The sequence below is a fragment of the Eretmochelys imbricata genome, chromosome 8, assembly GCF_965152235.1.
Source record: "Eretmochelys imbricata isolate rEreImb1 chromosome 8, rEreImb1.hap1, whole genome shotgun sequence".
NCBI lineage: Eukaryota > Metazoa > Chordata > Testudines > Cheloniidae > Eretmochelys > Eretmochelys imbricata.
Window position 1 is genome coordinate 2021448 of NC_135579.1, and position 20857 is coordinate 2042304.

Here is a 20857-nt window from a genome sequence, read left to right on the forward strand (position 1 = left end):
TTTCACGTTGCAGGTAAGCACACGGGGCAGGCGGCCAGCTGCAGGACGGGTGGAAACTCTGGCTGTGCTGGTGCTCCCGTGAGAGTGCACAGTGCATGCCAGCGAGCATCGGGAAAGCTGTTTCTTACTGTGATTGTCCAGTGAGCTGCATTTCCCTGGGCTTTTGGGTTGTAGAGCGACTGGACATTTTCCTGCTGGTCCTGCTTTCAGACATATGGGTGTGTGAGAGAAAAACAGGATAAAAGAGCAGGGGTACGTTTAAATGAATGGTTTTCCGGGGGTGTCAGCTGTGTAGGGTGTAATGTGCCTAGCACAATGGGGTCCTGGCATATGTCATGGGCTGCTAGGGGCTATGGTACAACAAATAATCATAATTCCTTGCCGAACCGAAGGGTGCTCTGTACTGCACACGGATTGCTCAATCCCTAGCAGGATCAGGCCCTCAGCGCTATTAAAACTTGATGCTAAATTGTTCCTGGGGCATGGAGCCCCAAACGGCACGATGCGGCGGTCACAGCGAAGTCCAAGAGGAGTCACAGCACACAGCCAGGGCGTGGGTCTGCACTCTCCTCATTCGAGACACTGGCCTGTGTTCGTCTCCTGCTGCCACACAAGCTCTTGTCATTGTGAAAGCAAATGTCCCAGTTTAGTGCAGTGGGGCATTCTGGGTGCTCCCTCTGTGGGCCATGGGCCATGATTCGCAAGGGAGCTACACACCAAGCTCCCATTTCAATGGCATGCGGGGGGTTTAACAGAACCCAAGCCACTGGGATTCCTTCTGTAGCCCCAACATGCCCAAAGGGTTCTCTAAACATTTTCAACAGTCAAAGCAATGACCTCCATTGTGTAAGAGATATGCTAGGGGAGGTAATTTCTTTTATACCGTACCTTGTCCCTCTCATATCCTGTGACCGGCCTGGCTACACCAATGCTGCAAACGCCGATCGCGTACACAGCGTGAGTAGGGGTGGAAAGTAGTGCATGGCACATACCCAAGTTTCATCCCAGGACATAGTTCTGTGGCTGGGGGAATAACTTCTGAAAAATAAGTGCTGCTTACAGAATTCAATGGTTCATCCTCTGGCTGCCCTGACCTTTAATATGGAGACGCAGCCCACAGAGACTACAAGTCCCAGCATGCAATATTATATCTCGATCCAAGCCCTCAAGCCACTCAGCTCCAGCTGGATCTCTTCATGCTGGGACATGTAGTCTCAGTAGCCTGCGCCCTCCATATTTAAAGATGAGGTAGCCAAAATTCATTCCATCTGCTTAATGCAAATGAATAGCCCTCCAACTCCTGGCCAGTGGACACTCAGGCTGTCTGTTGGGCCAAATCTGGGTGCATGGAATAATGGGAGGAGGTCACAGACCCATTGCTTGAGTCAATGAAGCTTGAATTGGACAAAGTACAGGCTCACAGACCATAGGGATAAATCCTGCATTGATCGGGGATGGGAAATGAGGTCTGACACTGTAGGTGTTTTCCTTCTCTCTGATTTTTTAAAGTCACATAGTGAATGATTATAACCTTAGCTAAGCCACAGTGAAAGTCATGCTGTCAGAAGGACACAAAGTCTGTTTAATCAGCACACACTAGAGGCTGTCTGCCCTTAGAAATATCAGACTTCAACGAGGTTGCAGAGACGTAACTGAGGATGTAGGATTAGACCCTGGTCTCCAAATGAATTCTTTGAAAACAGAGCCATGTTATTACAATTATTTGTATTGCAGTAGCACCCGTGAGCCCCATTCATGGCCCAGGACCCTGCTGGGTGTGGGTTGCATCCAGGAAATTTGCACACTAGAGGCTAAGGTCTGCCCTTAGTTGATGTTCTGTCTTAGAATTACCCAGGTAGGGATATGGCAGGAAACAGACTATGATTCTAGGATAATGGGCCTCTAGGAGATGGCCTTCCAGATTATGTTAGGATATGACACTGTGTCAGAGAGCAACTCAGTCTCCTGTGCTCATTTAACTTGGTGTGTCTTAAAGGCCCCAGGCCTGCAGGCAGTCACCTTGGGAACTCCACCCTGTGTGCCCCTCTGGACGCTTTGTCGGGTGCGCGCACCCATTGTGCTTTCCCTGATAGCGGTGTCCCCCTTTGTTTATAGAACTTCATTGCAATTCATCTCCAAAACACCTGGCAGAACAGCATTTGATCCACTTTTACAGGGCCTTGGTAAATAACCTCTCCCCTCAGATAAGGTTCATGTGACGTTGCTGTAGACCTTGACTGAATTTCATAATTTTGTCTGACCCCAATTCCTTCAGGTTGCTCCATTGCCTTTTACAGACCTTAGCAATCAAGTTTCAGGAGCCCCTTTCTTCTAGCACATCTGCCCTAAATGCCAGTGGAGTCTAGGTTGGGCCATTGGGAGGGTGGGGGGCGAGGGGTAAACCACAAGTAAAATATTATTATCAAGTGCGTGTCATTTACTGCACTGTAATTTTGTACTATCACCATGGTCCCTGGCACAGTAATGGCTAGCACTGCATCCTGCTACTTGTGAAGGGAGCAAAGACTCCCACTTCTGACTTAAAAAATTCACTATCTTGATTGCCCCCTATGGTCATGCATGGTGAAAGCCACCCCAGAGGCCAGCAGAAGGACTATGTGTCTACCCTACTTAGAAAGAAGAACAGGAGGACTCGTGGCACCTTAGAGACTAACAAATTTATTTGAGTATAAACTTTCGTGAGCTACAGCTCACTTCATCGGATGCATGTAGTGAGCTGTAGCTCACGAAAGCTTATGCTCAAATAAATTGGTTAGTCTCTAAGGTGCCACAAGTCCTCCTGCTCTTTTTATGAATACAGACTAACACGGCTGCTACTCTGAAACCTACCCCACTTAGCTCTTTCACCTGGGATGCACACACAAAAGGAGGCAAGTATGGCTGGAGCAGATTCATTTATGTATTTGAGCCAATACAAGAGGAAATTGCTCATTATCATAGTGAGTGTGGAAAACCAGTCTTTGTGCTCATTTTCCATTAGCAATTTCCTTTGTAGAAGTTGCTGTGTAGATCCTCAGGTAGGTACACATTCTCCTCTCTTGTGCTCCAAAGGCCCTTAATTGCTTTGGTGACTCTTTGCTTTGACAATTCATTAAATTCAGCAGAATTCCTTGTCTTGAGTTATAGCTCCAAGGAAAAGATAACAATCTCCGGTGGCTCACTGGGCTCTTTGCAGTTCATTGAGAAGAATGATTGCACCTTGGTTCCAGAGAGCAGAGAGTGTAATGCCAGTACCATGCACGGGGTGGGTGTAGTTATGATAATTCTGCTCAATGAAATAAATTCAAGGGATGCCATAACTTCTTTCCATGTGGTTCCTGGGGGATTGCAGGTAGAGAGACATGTAAAGAACATATGCAGCTGCTTGAAAGGTAAAATGACCTCAATCTATCCAAGGTGAATGAGTTGCATTATTTTTGTAACTTACTGTGCCATCTATTTTCCATAGACGAAACGTGAGCACACAAAACACCCACACAGCAGCGATAACAGCCCAAGAAATACTGAATGATTAACACCACTCACTATTTCTCTGGCAAACCTTCTCCCTTGCTCTAGGCTGCAAGTTCCTTCAGGCAGGGATTCCGTTTTCGTTTGAAATCAGTACAGTGTTGATTGTGCCCAATAAAAAATGCCGCCTCTCAAGTCCTTTGGCCTTTAGAACAAAGGGAATAACCCACTTCTACTTCCACCATCCCTCCCCCAGTCACAGCACATTAAAAGAAAAACGAAGTCAAGTCCCTGCTACCTGGAGAGAAAGAGAGACGAACAAATATTGCTAGGTGCATACTTCATGCATCTGTCTCCCAATCCCAGGAGCGATTGGTACCATGCCCAGAGTGTGGTACAGGTCTTGTTTCTCAGGGCTTCAGCTTTATTTCCTCCAAATAATACAAATTCAGCACAACAATCGTCCCTTCCCCATAAGCCAGGGTGTTCAGCAGGGGCCAACCATTCCCTGAAGGTTTCCTCTGTACAGGTCACTTGCCTAAGAGTCAGCCACAAACTGGGCTCTTTGCCCGTGGTGGTATGTGGCGCTGTGCCTTTAAGGGCTGAGCTTCCCCGCACAGCATCTTGGTGGGACTCTGCGGCTCATGGTGGTGTTATCGCCATCAGCAGGAAGTGGACAGAGAACGAAGTGCAGCCATTGCATGCACCTTAAGCACTGAGTGATCACTGATCCCCACTCACCTGCTGACCCGGGGCCTTCCTGGCAGAGCGGCTGCTCCTGGCAGCTCTTCTCCCAGGCCTGCTCCAGACACTTGCCTGGGAGTTCGCCTGCCAAAGGAGCCAGCCTGCTTCCTGTAGCCGTCCCCACCCCATCCAGGCCACTTGCTGGATTTTATCACTCCCGATCCCTAGCTGCTCAGTCTCAGCTGGGAGGTCGCTGAGCCCAGCTCCCCTGAAAGAGCCAGCTACCCTGTGACACCTTGAAGCTCTCAGCAAGGCGGTAGTCATTGTGTGGAGGGATGGCCTGAGGGGAAACTGGAGGAGGGAGCCCGTCCATCAACCCACTGGAAGAAAAGAGCTACCTCTTCTCAACAAGCTCTAGGGTGCAACTGACCTGTTTAGGGCTGAAGGGATTTCTCAGAGAACACGGCTATTCCCTCCCCTTCTGCCCGCCGCAGTGAGGTTTATTAGAGAGTGACTCAAGTCACTCGGGGTAGTTTAGTACCATGTCTGTTCCAATTTCTCAGGCTCCTTTAGCACGGGGAGTGTTACATGGGCCAGGCCTCTAGGCATGGTAGGGATCAAGAAATAAGACCTTGATAACTTATGTCTGTGGCTGGTGAGCCATGTTCTGGGTTATCTGTACCAACCAGGTGCCTGAGGGACTTTCCTGTATAGCTGCCTCCTAATACAAATATTCCCTTTGTTTATACAACTTCATTGCAATTTACAGTCGAGCTATCTTGGCAGAATATGCTGACTTGCTATATTTTAACTCTGGCTTGGTCTGTAAATAATCTCTCCTGACTGATATGGAGATGGGGACATTTCTGTAGCCTTTGGCTAAGTTTCACTTGAACCCAGCGTCTCTCGTTGGTTTCTATAGACCACATCAATAAAGTTTTCAAGAGCCCCTTTCTTCTAGCAGATCAACAATCCAAAAACGATTTGAAATTTGCAACCCAGGCAAGGGAGAAAAAACATGTAGGGAAAGACAGCAGCCCCAGCTGGATGAATCACTGCCCCAAAAAGGTTAAAAGAAAAGGAGTACTTGTGGCACCTTAGAGACTAACAAATTTATAGTAGGAGTAAGCAGAGAGCATGTAGGGAATGGGAAAAAGGGGTTGATCAGCTAAGAAAGAGACATCATGGAGGTTAGCAAATGTAGGAATAAGGTGAGAAGTGCTAAAAGTCAAGCTGAATTAGCTCTTGCCGGGGAACTTAAAAAAAATAATAAGGGTTTTTTTTAGTTTTATAAATAAAAAGAGAGTGATGAAGAATGAGGTTGGGCTGCTCTGCAGTGTGGATGGAAAGGAGATCAAAGATAATCTGGGTCTGGCCCAAAACCGAAATGAATATTTTGCCTTGGTTTTCAATGAGGATGATAATATGGAACATGTGCATGAAGGCAGGACGGCTGACAGAAAGGAGTGTCTAGAAATGGAAATTACCACATCTGAGGTGGAAGAAAACGAAAAGAGCTTAATGCGCTCAAATCACAGGAACCAGATAACGTCCATCCCAGAATGCTGAAAGAACTGGCACATGAAATTGCTAGTCCAGTAGCAAAGATTTGTAATAAATCTACCTATTCAGGGCTAGTACCATATGACAGTAGAATCATAGAATATCAGGGTTGGAAGGGACCTCAGGAGGTCATCTAGTCCAACCCCCTGCTCAAAGTAGGACCAGTCCCCAACTAAATCATCCCAGCCAGGGCTTTGTCAAGCCAGGCCTTAAAAACCTCTAAGGAAGGAGATTCCACCACCTCCCTAGGTAACCCATTCCAGTGCTTCACCATCCTCCGAGGGGTTATGACTCCCAGGGTTATCTGCTATTTCTCCCTTCAACATTTCCTGGCCATTGCGTGGGCCTCGGGCACTGGGGCACCTCAGTCCCTCCTGTTCTCTTCCTGTGGTACATAACAGTCGAATCTCCTGTTGGCCGTAACGCTTTGGGCTCATGTCAGCTGTTGGGTTTAGGGTGTAGGGGCTGGGTGGTGTGGGTGGCCTGTGCTGTACAGGAGTCAAACAAGCGATCCGGTGGTCCCTTCCAGCCTAAATTCTGTGACTATCTGCAGTACGTGCCATGAGAGTCTCAGTTTGCGCATTGGTTCTCCAAAGCTGAGCAGTTGAGTACAAGGTGGGGGACCCACTGGACCCACTTATGCTGGACCTTACTGGACCCACTTATGCTGGTGAGAGAGACATGCTTTCGAGCTCTTCTTCGGGTCTGGACTTTGATGATGTCTAACATGCAGAGCTGGGGTCTTATCTCAGAAATGATGTGAGAACAAATAGCCACAACCAGTCCCCCTTCCCCATGCTTTCCCCCCAGACCACCAGCCCATCGGGTCACCACAACCAGAGTTTGCACCACAAACAAAGACTTCATTCTTCTCTGTGGAATAATCGCAGCTTTCTCTTAATGTTCAAGGCTACTCACTGACACCTCTAACTTTCTATTTTCTTTTCTTTTTTTTTCCTGATACAGGAAAACCTGTCTCAAGCGACTAATCAAAGGACCAGCCAAAATCAATTAGCTAGTAAAAGTGAATCATTAGCTCGAAGTCAAGACCTCAGTAAATATTGGCAGGCCTACTGTGCCAGTGACAGAATTGGAGGGCTGTTTCGTAATCAAGTTGGATAGCCTGGTCTCTTGCACGAGTGTATATACATGTAGATATAAACATACACATGGTACATGATCATCATCGGTGGGGAGCACTAAGAGAGCATCACCTCAGCTGAGCACTAACAGATTCGACACACATTAAACCACCACCTCCTCTCCACCAGGAAAATGACGGGTGTTTTTGTGCTTCTTTCTCTAGCAACATGGTGCTTTTCAGGTGAGCAATTCTTGCTGTACTGAGAGTCCTAGCCAGCTTCAAAAATATTAAGGTGTCTTCAAAGTGGAACATAGTCTCATTCTTAGAAGAGCTTTTTCTCTTCAAAAGATGGCACTGAAAAGACTTGATCTCCAGGGCCTAATATCCATACAGTCTTAAATGGGCGAATTATTTCTGCACCCTCAGTTTTGTGGGTAGAAGTAACTGCAGGTTCAGTTTCACACCCGTAATTAAGTTGTGGGCACAGTGAAGGACATTAAATGTATAAAGGCCTGATACAAGGGCACAATCAGCTGTTAAGACATCAACTATTTATACTGAAGTATATTTTCAGTGATATCCTGTAGATCTCCATTTGGATCACAAAACACAGCCTGTAAAAAAGAAAAGAAAACCCCAACAAAACACCGTGTTACATTAAAAATAAGACACCTTATCCTCAATTACCAGCATGGTACCAAATTTCACACATGGTTTGTTTAGTTTAACAATCTGTTCACTGACAGTCACTCTGTTAGAAACCACATGGAATTATTCCATAAAAGAGATTCGCACACTTAAAACCTGTTCCTGTCAATTAGTTGGCTTTGTTTTATGATTCTCTCTGTGATTTTCTTTCAGCTGTTGCCCTGGGCAGTGAGGTGAGTGGCAGATCTTTCTATTTATTCTCTGTCACTTTCTCCAGATCTCTGACCTAAGATAAATGGTTGGTGACCACACTGTGGCCGAGTGAATGAAAAACACTGCAACCTGCGGCTGTTTGTATAATGGTCACCAAAGACATTATTGGGGGATTATTGTCTTTTTATCAGATAATTTCAACAAATATTTTTGTTATCCCCAGATAATTCTAGAACTGAATGATACATTAAATAAACAATGTGATGAATATAAACAATAGACATATAATTTAGTGGAAGTGCGATATATATTTGACCAGCTCTGTAACAGTGAGAATAGTTGGGTGGTTCATCAAGCTGCATAGTTACCCCAGTGTTTTATATCTGGAAGAGTAAAACCTTGAGATTCAGATATTCTGTTTCCAAACAGTCAGACTGATGGAATTTTATTATTATATTTATTATTTTACCTAATACAACCTCTGCTTAGACCTTGTGAGGTACTTAAAACAACATGTAGCCACAGCATTGGAGAAACTATGAAAAAATCACAACGAGGGACTAGATCTTTAGTAAATTGATGTCTCTTGATGTTAGTACAGCCACATCAATTTACACCTGCAGGGAATCTGGCCTAAGGGTTTGTTTGTTTTTTAATATTGCACACATTGGAACAATAAGATTTGGTAGCATCTCTCTCTGCACATGTTGCATGCTGAAACAAATTTCTAGCCTCATTTAACCCTCTGGAAAGCATGTTTCAAAAATTCATTAGATTTTGCAGCTTCAGTTTAAGGCTCCATTTGTAATAACTCCTTAGTTTCAGTAGGGCATGGTTGCTTCCCACAGAATACAGGTCTGAGTGAATGATTCTTTGTCCAGCTGTGCATTCCTTCCTCCAGCATGAGAGAAAGCTACTGCAGAACAGACTCATGGATGGAAGAATAAGGTTAAAATATAGCCCTACTTTGCCTTATGGCAGAAGCTAAAAAGGCTGGAGGCACAGAGTGGGGAGATTACTCATGGGCACTATTTCATATTTAAATGGCTGCACCACTTCTATTGCTTGACATTGCTATTACAGGTAGACTGTAGTAAGTACCCCCGGGGTACTGCTGAGGATGGCAAAGTATTGACAGCCTGCCCATTTATCCTGGCTGAAGTCTGTGGCACGGATGGCGTCACTTACCCCAGCGAATGTGGACTGTGCGCACACAATTCGTAAGTACTGTACAGAGAACATTCCTTCCAAGTAACTAACAATGAACAAAAAGAAAAGGAGGACTTGTGGCACCTTAGAGACTAACAAATTTATTTGAGCATAAGCTTTTGTGAGCTACAGCTCTCTTCATCGGATGCATTCAGTGGAAAATACAGCGGGGAGAACTATGCTAGCCAGTGATGCTGATACTGCCCCATGGAAGGTGATAAATTAACTCCAATAGACCCCTCCTGTATCCCACACAGTACGTGTGAATCCGGTTTGTTTTACCAGCACCTTGACTGTAATGTGGAGAGTTACTTACTGAGCTCCTTAACCCCAATCTCCCTCTTCCAACGAGCATGGGACCAATGTTAGCAAAAAGTATGATGGAAAATGTCAACAGAAAATTGTGCCGGTAAGTGTAATCTGATGTACAGTAGAGGCTAGATCCTGCTCCCAGTAATGTCAACAGAAAGACTCCTTTTGCCCTCAGTCAGTGAGAGATGGTTTGGGTGCTAAATAGATGGCCCTAAGTGGTACCTAGACCATGTACTGTCCTTTTTCATAGGGGTGATCTTCAACCTAAATAAACAAAACGGCCATTTTCCATCTATTACACTCTAACGTCATAAGAAAGGGCAAGAGAAGAGGAACAGGGCCTGAGACAAGAAGCAGAAATATCCCAGTGCTGCAGAATTGTGCACACAATTCCTGTTCCCATAGCTGTCTCTTCTCACAGTAACAGGAGACGCACCAAGCAGCCTGATTTAGGGCTATAGGAAGAGGAGACACAAGACTCCTGTATATATCAGTGCATTGACTTCTTTGGATACTGGGATTTTCCAAGATCATACATTGGGAAGGCTGGGAAACACCCCATTTTCTGATCACATGCAGGGCATTCAAAATACCCTTACTTCTCTCCCCAAACTCAGAAATAATTTCATGAATATGAGCCATAAGCAGACATGTTATTTGGTGAATTTATTTTTTTGCGTATTTGACTAGCTCTAAACCAATGCGAATAGTTTGGGCATCAAGAAACAAAACTACCCCAGGGCCAAATGCTGGAGAAGGTAAAGCCCTGGGATCCAGATGCTTCATTTCTACCCAGTCAGCCTGATCAAATTCCATCTTCAGTTTCCCTGATACACTCTGCCTAGCCTGTGTGGGATACAGAAGGCGCAATCCTGGAGAAACTATGCAACAAATAACTGAGGGGGCATATCTTCAGCTAGTGTAAATTGACCTCTATCGATATCGTAGAGGCCTATGTAATTACAGCAGCTGAGACTAGAGGGTCAGGTTTTTTATATTTTACATACAGAAAGAAACAGTGAGATCCGGAAGCCAGGTTCTAAACGTTTTGCATGGGCCACAACAAATTCTCAGCCTCATTTAACCATCTGGAGCCTCATTTAACTGTGAGCCATAATAAATAACTTACTAGATTTTGATATTGAGGCTTTGGTTTAAGGATCCACTCCTAGTACCATGTTAGACTTAACAGGGCTTGGGAACCTCACACAGAACAGGAGTCTGAGTGAGTGATTGATCCTTCCTCCCACGTGTGCATTTCTGCCTCTCCAACACGAGAGAAAGCTCCGGCAGACCTGCCTCTCCCCATTTCCAAGGGAAGCATAAGGGTACACGAGAACCCTCGTACCAAGGCTGGAAGCGCAGGGTGGGGCGGCTGGCCAGAAGCACTGTTTGGGTAACAAAGGCTGCACCGGTACTGTCACTGTGTTGCTGTTACAGTTTGATCGCAGTAAGCACCCCAGGGCTGTTGATGAGGATGGCAAAGTCCTGACGCGCTGCCCTAGGATCCTGGCTGAGGTCTGCCGCACAGATGGCGTCACTTCTCTCAGACAACATTCCTTCCGAGCATTTAACAATAGGCAGAGCCACTGAGAACAGCCTTTAAAATACCATCATTTCCTCTTAGGCCTATTTCTGTAGGTCACTAAACCCCTTGCCCTCCTCTTTGCCCCTATAGTCCACCCTGATTTTCCTCTCCAGGCCCCTATATGTGCTTAGCTGAGCTATCCTAGAAGAGCCAGACTACCGTCCCCAATTGTAGTAGGGGGCTCAGTGGTGACTGAACAGAGGAAAGAATGGACCAGAGTGTTTTTCCAGACGATACACCATAAGGAGACATCACTTGTCTGATAACCAATAGGATTATGCTAATCAGTGATGCTAAAATGTGATCAGCTGACTCAGTCAGGCACCTCCTGTATCCCACACAGTATGTGTGAGTTTGGTTAATTTTACCAGCATCTTCAGGGTTACAGGGAGAGTAACTCACTGATCTCCTTAACTCCCATCTCTTCCTCTTCCAGCGAACATCAGAAAAACGTTATAAAAAAACATGACAGGAAATTGTGCCGGTAAGTGAAACCTGATGCACAAGAAGGGCCAAATTCTAATCCCACTGATGTCAACAGAAAGACTCCTCTTGATGTCAGTGAGAGATGGGTCAGACACCACATGCCTAGACAAAATGGAGCATAGGCTTTGTACTGGCCTTCTGCAAAGGACTGAATTTCAGTCCAACGACACGAAATGGCCATTATCTATATTCTATGCTACAGTGTCAGAAGAAAGAAAGAGGGCTAGAAAAGGAGTAGGGTTTGCGACAAGGAGCAAAAATGCCCCCGTTCTCTGGGAACGTCCACATAAATTCCTTTCCCATAGCAGCCTCTTCTCAGAGTATCAGGCTAAGCGCTGAGTGGCCAGTTTCAGGACTATGGGAAGGAAACACACAAGACCCCTGTATATTTCAGTGCATTCATCTCATGGATACTGGGATTTTCCTTGATAATACACTGGGCAGGTTGCAACCACCTCATGTTCTGATCCTAGGCACAGCACCCATTCAACTGCAGTTAATAGAAATACATCTAATTAGAGCTGCTGAGGATCTAGCCTGAGGGGTTTTTTATATAATTTATAGAATAAAACAACAAGATCTGGAAGAATATTTCTTTCTACACGTTTGGCATGGGCTGAAACAAATTCTTAGCATCATTTAACTCTCCGGACACTGGATCAGAAATGAAAATATTTTGATTTTGAGGCATTGGTTAATGTTCCCTTTGCAATACCTAGTTAGTTTCAACAGGGCATGGATGCCTCACAAAGAATACACATCTGCAGGACTGCTGAAAGGGGGAGGCCAAAGGAGCACTTTGCCTTGAGTCCCCCATTTGAGAAGGTCCCAAACTGTGTGGCTTTGCCACATGGCTCAAGGTCTTACGGTGCTGCCCAGGTTTGGCCCAGTTGCCCCTCTATCATGCTGGAGTGATGGCTGGGCCAGACCAAAGCAGTGCTGAGACCCCTGAGCCAGGCCCAGAGCCACAGGACTAGAGCCACTCCTGCGGAGTGAGCGTGGGTGGACTCACTCTCCATGCTCTTCCCCCCTGTGGTCATTTTTTGGAAGGGTGGGGGCCTCAGTTTCACATTTTGCCCCTGGCCTACAAAAACCTCTGCGCAGCCCTGCAAGTCTGAGGAACTGATTCTTCCTCCCATCCACGACTTCCTTCCCCTCCAGCACGAGAGAACACGAGTAAATTCCTGCAGAACGACTCCCCCCATTGCCAAGGGAAGAATATGTTCAAAATAGGACCCTTGTGCATCTGGTGGCTGAAGGGACAGAGGCTGAAGGCCCCGGGTGGGGGAGTCGCTCTGAAGCACTATTTCATACAACAGCAGCCGCACCGGCGCGATTTCTGTGTTGCTTTTACAGCTTGATTGTGGTCAGTACCCCAGGATTAAAGCTGAGGATGGCAAAGTTCTGATAGGCTGCCCAAGGATCCTGGCTGAGGTCTGTGGCACAGATGGCGTCACGTACCCGAATGAATGTATGCTGTGTGCCCATAACCTGTGAGTACTTTACACAGAACATTCCTTCGGAGTACTTCCTGGGCAGAGCTCCTGAGAACAGCCTTTATAGACACCATCATTTCTTCATAGGCCTATTTCTGTAGGCCTTTTAGCCCCGGCCCCATTCTTTGCCCCTCCAATGTACTCTGACTTTTCTCCTCTGCTTCCCACTACTCCCACTAACCCCCACTCCCACCATATATCCCACCAGGATATCATTAAAGAGGCAGGCTACAAAGCTAGACTAATTGGTCTATAATTCCCCAGGTCCTCTTTCTTTCCATTTGTAAAGATAGGCACTCTGTTTCCTCTTCTCAGTCCTCTGGGACCTTGGCCCTCCACCATGAGTTCTTGACAGTAATCAGTAATGGTTCAGAGACTGCTTCAGTTAGTTCCTTACTGAATTTCATCAGCCCTGCCAACATGAATACATCTAACTTATCTAAATATTCTGGGCTGTCCCTATTCTGGCTTGTGTTCTTTCCCTCTTTTTGTTCATATTGATTGTGAAGCATCTGGTCACAATTAACCCTTTTAGTGAAGACTGTATCATACACTATAAGGAGAAGTCACATGTCTGGTAACTTATGGAAGATACAAGTTGTTGATACTCGTACTGCCTCATAGAAGGTGATAAATTAACTCAGTAAGACACTGCCTGTATCCCATACAATATATGTGAGATTGCACCATTTTACTGGCTCTTGAGTGTAACAGGTACAGTTACTCACCGAGCTCCCTAACTCCAGTTTCTCCCTCTTCCAGAGAACACGGGGAAAACATTAACAAAAAGCATGATGGAGAATGCAAACATGAAATCGGCCTGGTAAGTGTAACCTGAAGCAAAATTACAGCTAGATCCTACTCCCATTGATGTCAATGGACAGAATCCTGTTGACTTCAATGAGAGCTGGTTCAGCCATTGTATGAATGGACTCATGGGGTGTGTCTTGCCTTATACACAGGGCTGGATTTCATCCTAAATACACAAAATGGCCATTCTCCATATACTACAGTATTACCTCATAACAAAAGGAGATAGAAGAGGAGCAACATATGAGACAAGTAGTAGAAATATCCCAGTGCTGCAGAATTGTGCACTTAACACCTGTTCCCATAGAAGTCTCTTCTAATAATAGCAGGCTAAGCACTGAGCAGCCTGATTTAGGACCATGGGAAGGGGAGACACAAGACCTCTGTATATATCAATGCTTTGACCTCTTTGGATACTGGGATTTTCCAAGATCGTACACTGAGAAAGTTGGAAAACACCCCGATTTCTGCTCCCAGGCAGGGCACCCTGTGTGCAGCGGGATTCCAAACACCCCGGCTGTTGTCCATAACCATAAAAATAATTTGATGAATAGCAGCAATAATCATTCCAAATCATTGGATTCAAGTATCTTTTATGTATTTGTCCATCTCTAAACCAAAGGGATTAGTCGGGGCCATCAAGAAGTTAAATGACCCCCATGCCATCTATCTGAAAGAGTAAAACCCTGGGATTCAGCTCTTCCAATTTCCTAGTCAGAGGGATGGAATTTCATTTTTTCTGTTACCCTGCACAGTCTGTGCTTAGACCGTGTGTGGTTCACAGAGCAACAGCCAGACTCTTTGTTGGAGAAAACATGAACAAATAACACAGAGGGGACAGCTGGGGTGAATCGATTTACACACTCAGAGGAGTTGGCCTGAGGGTTTCTATATGGTGCAGATTGGAACAGCAAGATCTCAAAACCTTTTTGTCTCTGCATGTTTGGCTGGCATTGATACAAATTCTTAGCCCCATTTAACCCTCTGGAGACTGGATCATAAATGACAACTCCCTAGATTTTGAATATTGGGACATTGGTTTGAGGATCCACTTCTAATACCTAGTTACGTTCAATATACTGTGAGTGCCTCCCAGAAAATATGAGTCTGAGGGAATGATCCTTGCTCTCCAGCATGAGAGAAAACACCTAGAACCCACTCACCCGGTTTTCAATAGAAGAATAAATTTAACATTTAACCCTAGTTTGTATTGTGGGAGATGCTCTGAGGCCTGGAGGCCCAGAGTGGGGAGATTACTCATGGGCACTATTTCTTATAACAAAGGCCACACTGGTACTATTGATGTGTTATTTTTACAGCTTAATTGTAGTGAGTACCACCGCGGCACAGTCCTGATATCCTGCCCAAGGATCCTGGCTGAGGTCTGTGGCACAGATGGCATCACTTACCCCAATGATTGTATGCTCTGTGCCCATAACTTGTAAGTACTGTACATCACCCATTCTTTCTGAGTAATTAACAATGGGCAGAGCTCCTGATTGCGGCCTGTATAAATATCCTCATTTCTCCATAGACGTGTTTCTATAATTCCCTTATACAGGGACCCTCCTCTCTGCCCATCCAGGGTACTCTGAGTTTCCTCCCCTTGTCCTGTCTGTGCTCAGTGGGGCTATCATGGAAGAGCCAGAGCACAACCCCCAGAATTCAGTAGTGGGATGACTGGTGCTTGGCCATTCAGGAAAGAATGGGCCAGAATATTATTCCAAATGATACACTGTAAGGAGGCGTCACATATCTGCTAACCAATAGCATTACACTAGTCAGAGATGTAGCTACTGCCCTGTAGCCGGTGATAATCTAACTCAGACGCTTCCTGGATCCCATCCAATCTATGGGAGTTTGGTTCATTTTACCAGTGCCTGGAGGGTGACAGGAAGAGTACTTCACTGAGCTCCCTCACGCCAGTCTTTCCCTCTTCCAGGGAACACCGGACCAGTGTTGGCAAAAAGCATGACGGCAGGTGCAAAGAGAAAACAGCTGCGGTAAGTGAAACCTGTTGCACAGTAAGTGGCCGAACCTCCTTCTATTCATACCAATGGAGCGACTCCAACCTATTTACTTCAGTGAGGGAAGGGTCACATACTATATGCATGGATTTAGGCGATGCATAGACCACGTGCTGCCTTAGTATCTAGGGATCAGTTTCACACTAACAACGCCAAATGGCCATTATCCAGGGAGACCGAAGGCGAACCGGATCTGAGACAAGGAGCATAAAGGCCCTAGCGCTGCAGAACTGTGAAACAAACCCTATTCACGCAACAATCTCTTCTCCCAGTGTCAGGCGACGCGTTAACAGCCGGCTTTGGGACTGAGGAGAGGACACACAAGACCCCTGGTTTATATTCACCTTGGTGGATACTGGGATTTTCTGAGCTAAAGAGTTGGGCAGGTAGTAAAAACCCCTGTGTTGTGACACCAGGCAGGGCAGTCTGAGTGCAGGAGGATTCAAAACATCCGCTCTTGTTTTTGAGCAATAATCAGAACAAATCATTATTTTTTTACCTATTTGACAAGCTCTAAACCTGAGGGAATTGTTTGGGCCATCAAGAAGCAAAAACAACCACAGTTCTAGATAATTGAAAGAGTAAAACCCTGGGATTCAGACACTCCATTTCCATACAGTCAGAATGAAGGAATTTCTGTCTTTTCTCTTTTTTTGTTACTATCTGTGCTTAGACCATATGAGGTACATAGAGTAACGTGCAGACACCACACCGGAGAAAGCATGAAAATTACCACCAAAGAGCCATATACTCATCTGTTGTAAATCAACTATCTAAATCAACTATCACTGCCATCAACAGAGCTAGGTCAATTTACAGCAGCTGAGAATCTGCCCCAGGTTTTCTTATATCATACAAATACAACAAATCTATCAGCATATTTCTTTCTGGATGTTCTGCATGAACTGAAACAAATTCTTATCATTTCTCTCTCTGGACACTGGATCATAACTGAAATCTCACTAGATTTTGAGTTCTGAGGCTTTGAGTAAATGCACCACTTGGAATACCTATGGGTGTGTCCCACAGAATACAGGTCTGAGTGAAGAAGCCTTCCTCCCAATTGTGCATTCCTTCCCCTCCAGCATGAGAGAAAACTACAGTAGCACTGAGTAGCCCTCTTTCCTGCCTAACAATAAGTTTTAAACATAACCCTAATTTCTCGTGTGATAAACACCAGAAAGGCTGGAGACACGGGGTGACTCATGGGGCACCATTTCATAGATCGAAGGATGCAACAATTCTATTGCTGTGTTACTTTCCCAGCCTGAGTGCACTTCACACCGCAGGTCTACTGCTGACGATGGCAAAGTACTGCTCGTCTGTCCCATGATCCTGGACCCAGTGTGTGCCACAGATGGGGTCACTTATGCCAATGAATGCGAGATGTGTGCCCATAACCTGTAAGTACTGTACAGAGAGCATTTCTTCTGAGTGATTAACAAAGAGCCAAGCTCCTGAAAACAGCCTTTATAAATATCTTTCATAGCCTGTTTCTGGAGGTCTCTTAGCCCTTGACCCTACTTCTTTACCATTTAATCTGCCTTGAGTTTTCTCTCCTGACCCTGCATTGGCTCACTGGGGAAACATGGAACGGCCAAATGACGCCCCCCCCTTACCCCCCGAATGCAGCAGGGGGCTAAAAGTGATGACTGAACAAAGAAAAGAAAGGGCCAGAATGTTACTCCAAATGATACAATAGAAAGAGACGTCACATATCTGGTAAAGAATAGGATTATACTGGACTCAGTGTTGCTGGTACTGCCTTGTAGAAGGAGATAAACTAATTCAATCAGATGCCACCTGATCCCCCCCCACCTCACAGTATATGGGAGATTGGTTCATTCTACCACTGCCCTGAGTGTAGCAGGGAGAGTTACCCACTGAGCTCCCTAATTCCAGTCTCTTCTCTTCCAGAGAACATGGGACCAATGTTAGCAAAAAGCACGATGGGAAATGCAAACAGGAAGTTGTGCCGGTAAGTGTAACCTGATGCAAAACAAGGGCCAAACCCAACTCCCAATAATTTCAGAGGAAAGACACCTCCTAACCTCAGCGAGAGATGGCTCAGACACAATACTCATGGATTCAAGTGGTGCCTAGAGTTTGTAGGGATCTTCTGCAAGGGGGTGAATTCACCCTAACTACATGAACTGGCCATTATCTATATACATCAGCGTACTGTCAGAAGAAAGAAAGAGGGATACAAGAGGAATGGGCTTTGAGATGATCCTGTGCTCTGGAAATATGAACAGATATCCCATTCCCATAGCAGTCTTCTCACAGTACCAGGCGAAGCACTGAGCGGCCAGTTTTAGGACTACAGGAAGGGGAGACACAAGTCCCCTGTATAGATTAGTGCATTCCTCTCCTTCGATACTGGGATTTCCAAGAAAATAAACTGGGCAGGTGAAAAAGCCCCTGTGTTCTGATCACTGTCAGGGCATCCTACATGCAGGGGGAATGAACAAATACAGAAATCATTGGATGAACATGACCACTAATAATAAAAAAAAGATTGGATTGATTTATTTTGTATAGGCTGACCAGCTCTAAACACAGCAATAGTTTGGCCATCAAGAAACAAAACAACCCCAGTGCTTTATATTTGAAGGAGCAAAACCCTGGGATTTAGATATGCCATTTCGATACAGGCAGATGGATGGCATTTTTTTTTCCTGGTACAATCTGTGCTTAGATGGTATGAGATACACAGAGCAACAGGCAGGCACCTTGTCGGAGAAACTATGAAAATATTACAACAAAGGGCTAAACTGACTCCCACTGAAGTGCACAGAGCTCCATCAATTTACACTAGCTGAGGCTCTCGCCTGAGGGTTTTTCATATTTTACAGAATGAAACAAGATCGGGTAGCATATTTCTCTCTCCCTGTTTTAGTGGGCTGAACCAATTTCTTAGCCTCATTTAACCCCCTGGAAAATGGATCATAAATGAAAACCTATTAGATTTTTGAGACTTTGGTTTAAAGCTGCACTTCTGATTCCTATTTAAGTTCAACAGGGCCTAGACTGAGTGAATGATCCTTTCTCCCACCTGGGCATTCCTAACTCTCCAGCATGAGAGAAGGGGAGAGAACTACTCACACCACATCCAATGGAAGAAGAAGTTTAAAGTATAACCCTAGTCTGTCGTTCAGCAGAAGCTACAACAGCTGGAGGCTCAGAGTGGGGAGGTGACTTGTGGGCACCACGGTGATTGCTTGACATTGCTGTTACAGGTGGATTGTAGTAAGTACCCCCGAGGAACTACTGAGGATGGCAAAGTTCTGACAGCCTGCCCACTTCTCCTGGCTGAGGTCTGTGGCACAGATGGCATCACTTACCCCAACGAATGCAGGCTGTGTGCCCATAACTCGTAAGTACTGTGCAGAGACCATTCCTTCTGAGTTACTCACAGTGGGCAGAGCTCCAGATACCAGCCTTAATAAAAACCAGAATTTCTTCATAGACCTCTTTCTGCCGATCTCTTAGCCCCTGGTCCTCTTCTTTGCCTCTCCAGTCTATTCTGAGTTTCCTCCCCCACCCCTTGCATGTGCTCAGTTGGGCTATCATGGAGGGGACAGACTACCACCCCCAGAGTTCAACGGGGGGCTGAGTGGTGATTGAGGAAAGAAAAGAATGGGCCGGCATGTTATTCAAATGATACACTGTAAGGAGACGTCACAGGTCTAGTAACAGATAAGAATATACTGTTAAGAGATGCTTATCCTGCCTTGTCACAGGTGATAAGGCATCTGACTGAGATAGTTTCTGAATTCCAGACAGTATATGTGAGTTTGTGTCATTTTTATCAGCAGCTATGGTGTAACAGGATGAGCCGAAGCTCCTAACTTCAGTCTCTCCCTCTTCCAGGGAACATGGAAGCAGTGTTACCAAGAAACACCATGGGAAATGCAAACAGGAAACTGCAATGGTAGGTGACACCAGATGCAAAAGAAGGACCAGATCCTACTTCCGTGGATGGCATTGGAAAGGCTCCCCTTGACTTCAGTGAGAGATGGTTCAGGCACTATCCACATTGCCCTCGTGTGCGTCTTCTTCCCAGGGATGAATTTCAGCTAGCTACACCAAATGGCCATTATCCATAAACCGCACTGAGATCAGGGGAAAGGAGGGGAGAGAGGAGAGGAATGGGATATGAGCTCAGCAGCAGCAATGCCCCAGTGCTGCAGAAATGTGAACTTCCCCATAGCATCTCTTCTCACAGTATCAGGCTAAGCTCCGAGCAGCCTGATTTAGGACCATGGGAAGGGGAGACACAGGACCCCTGTATATATCAGCACAGTGACCTCTTTGGATACTGGGATTTTCCAAGACAATACACTGGGCAAGTTGGAAAGTCCCATATGTTCTGATCACAAGCAGGGCACCCCGTGTAGAGGGCATTCTAAACGCCTGCTGTTACCCTCGTACATGTGGTCAGCAGATGTTGCTTAGGTCAAAGTGGGAGAACAAGCTTTATTTTTATAGTAACTCCTCCCAGCAGGGAGAGGCGAGTGGATAAGTCAGTTATCAGATTCTTAGATGGCAAAGTGAATTTTTTTAGTGCAGGAATAGATTATTATTGCTGTAGCACCCAAAGCCCCATTTGTTGCTACGTGCTTTACAAACATGCTGTTCCTCTTCTGCATGCAGGTTGACTGCAGTGATTACGTTACACTCAGCTCCAGCTGCACGCAGGAGAACATACCCCATTGCGGCTCTGATGACAAAACCTACGGCAACAAATGTCTATTCTGCAGTGCAGTTGCGTACGTACAGAACTAAATCTCTTCTTCTAAATAATTAAAGTGATTAATCAATCTATCTATCTGTAAGAGGCATAAGTAAAGTTCCCATACTTCACATTTGCCTGTTTCCTTATGTATGTGGTCATGTTGATTTTGACAGAAGCGGATCTCCAGATGTCACGAACTGCAGACCTGCAATGAGTTTTACCTGTTTGGCCTAGAGTTTCAGTATGTCATGAAAAATATTTCACAAACGCTTCTTGTTCCTGATGAAGGAGCAAAATCTTTCACTTTTCTTTGAATGCTAAGCATGGATGGAAATAGCTGTTGAGATTCTATTACTTTGAATGGTCTGCCATGCTGTGCTAAGACCCTATCAGAGACTTCCAGCGCTACTCGAATGAAGAGACCTATATTAGCATCCTGCGTGCTCCATCTCTGATCCAGTTCTCTCTCTCTTCCCCTTCAGGGAAAGCAATGGGACTCTGACTTTGAGCCATTTTGGAGAATGTTGA

The 20857-nt window shown here is 45.5% G+C and overlaps 1 protein-coding gene across 1 annotated transcript; it reads left to right on the forward strand.

The window, feature by feature from the left end:
* Positions 1 to 6993: 6993 nt before the first annotated feature.
* Positions 6994 to 20857, forward strand: LOC144269155 (ovoinhibitor-like). The gene is given in 14 exon segments (XM_077824656.1): positions 6994 to 7042; positions 7664 to 7683; positions 8747 to 8887; positions 9225 to 9281; positions 12615 to 12751; positions 13517 to 13577; positions 14884 to 15005; positions 15507 to 15567; positions 16858 to 16994; positions 17509 to 17569; positions 18831 to 18967; positions 19465 to 19525; positions 20248 to 20363; positions 20812 to 20857. Coding segments are annotated over 14 exon segments (1206 nt in total).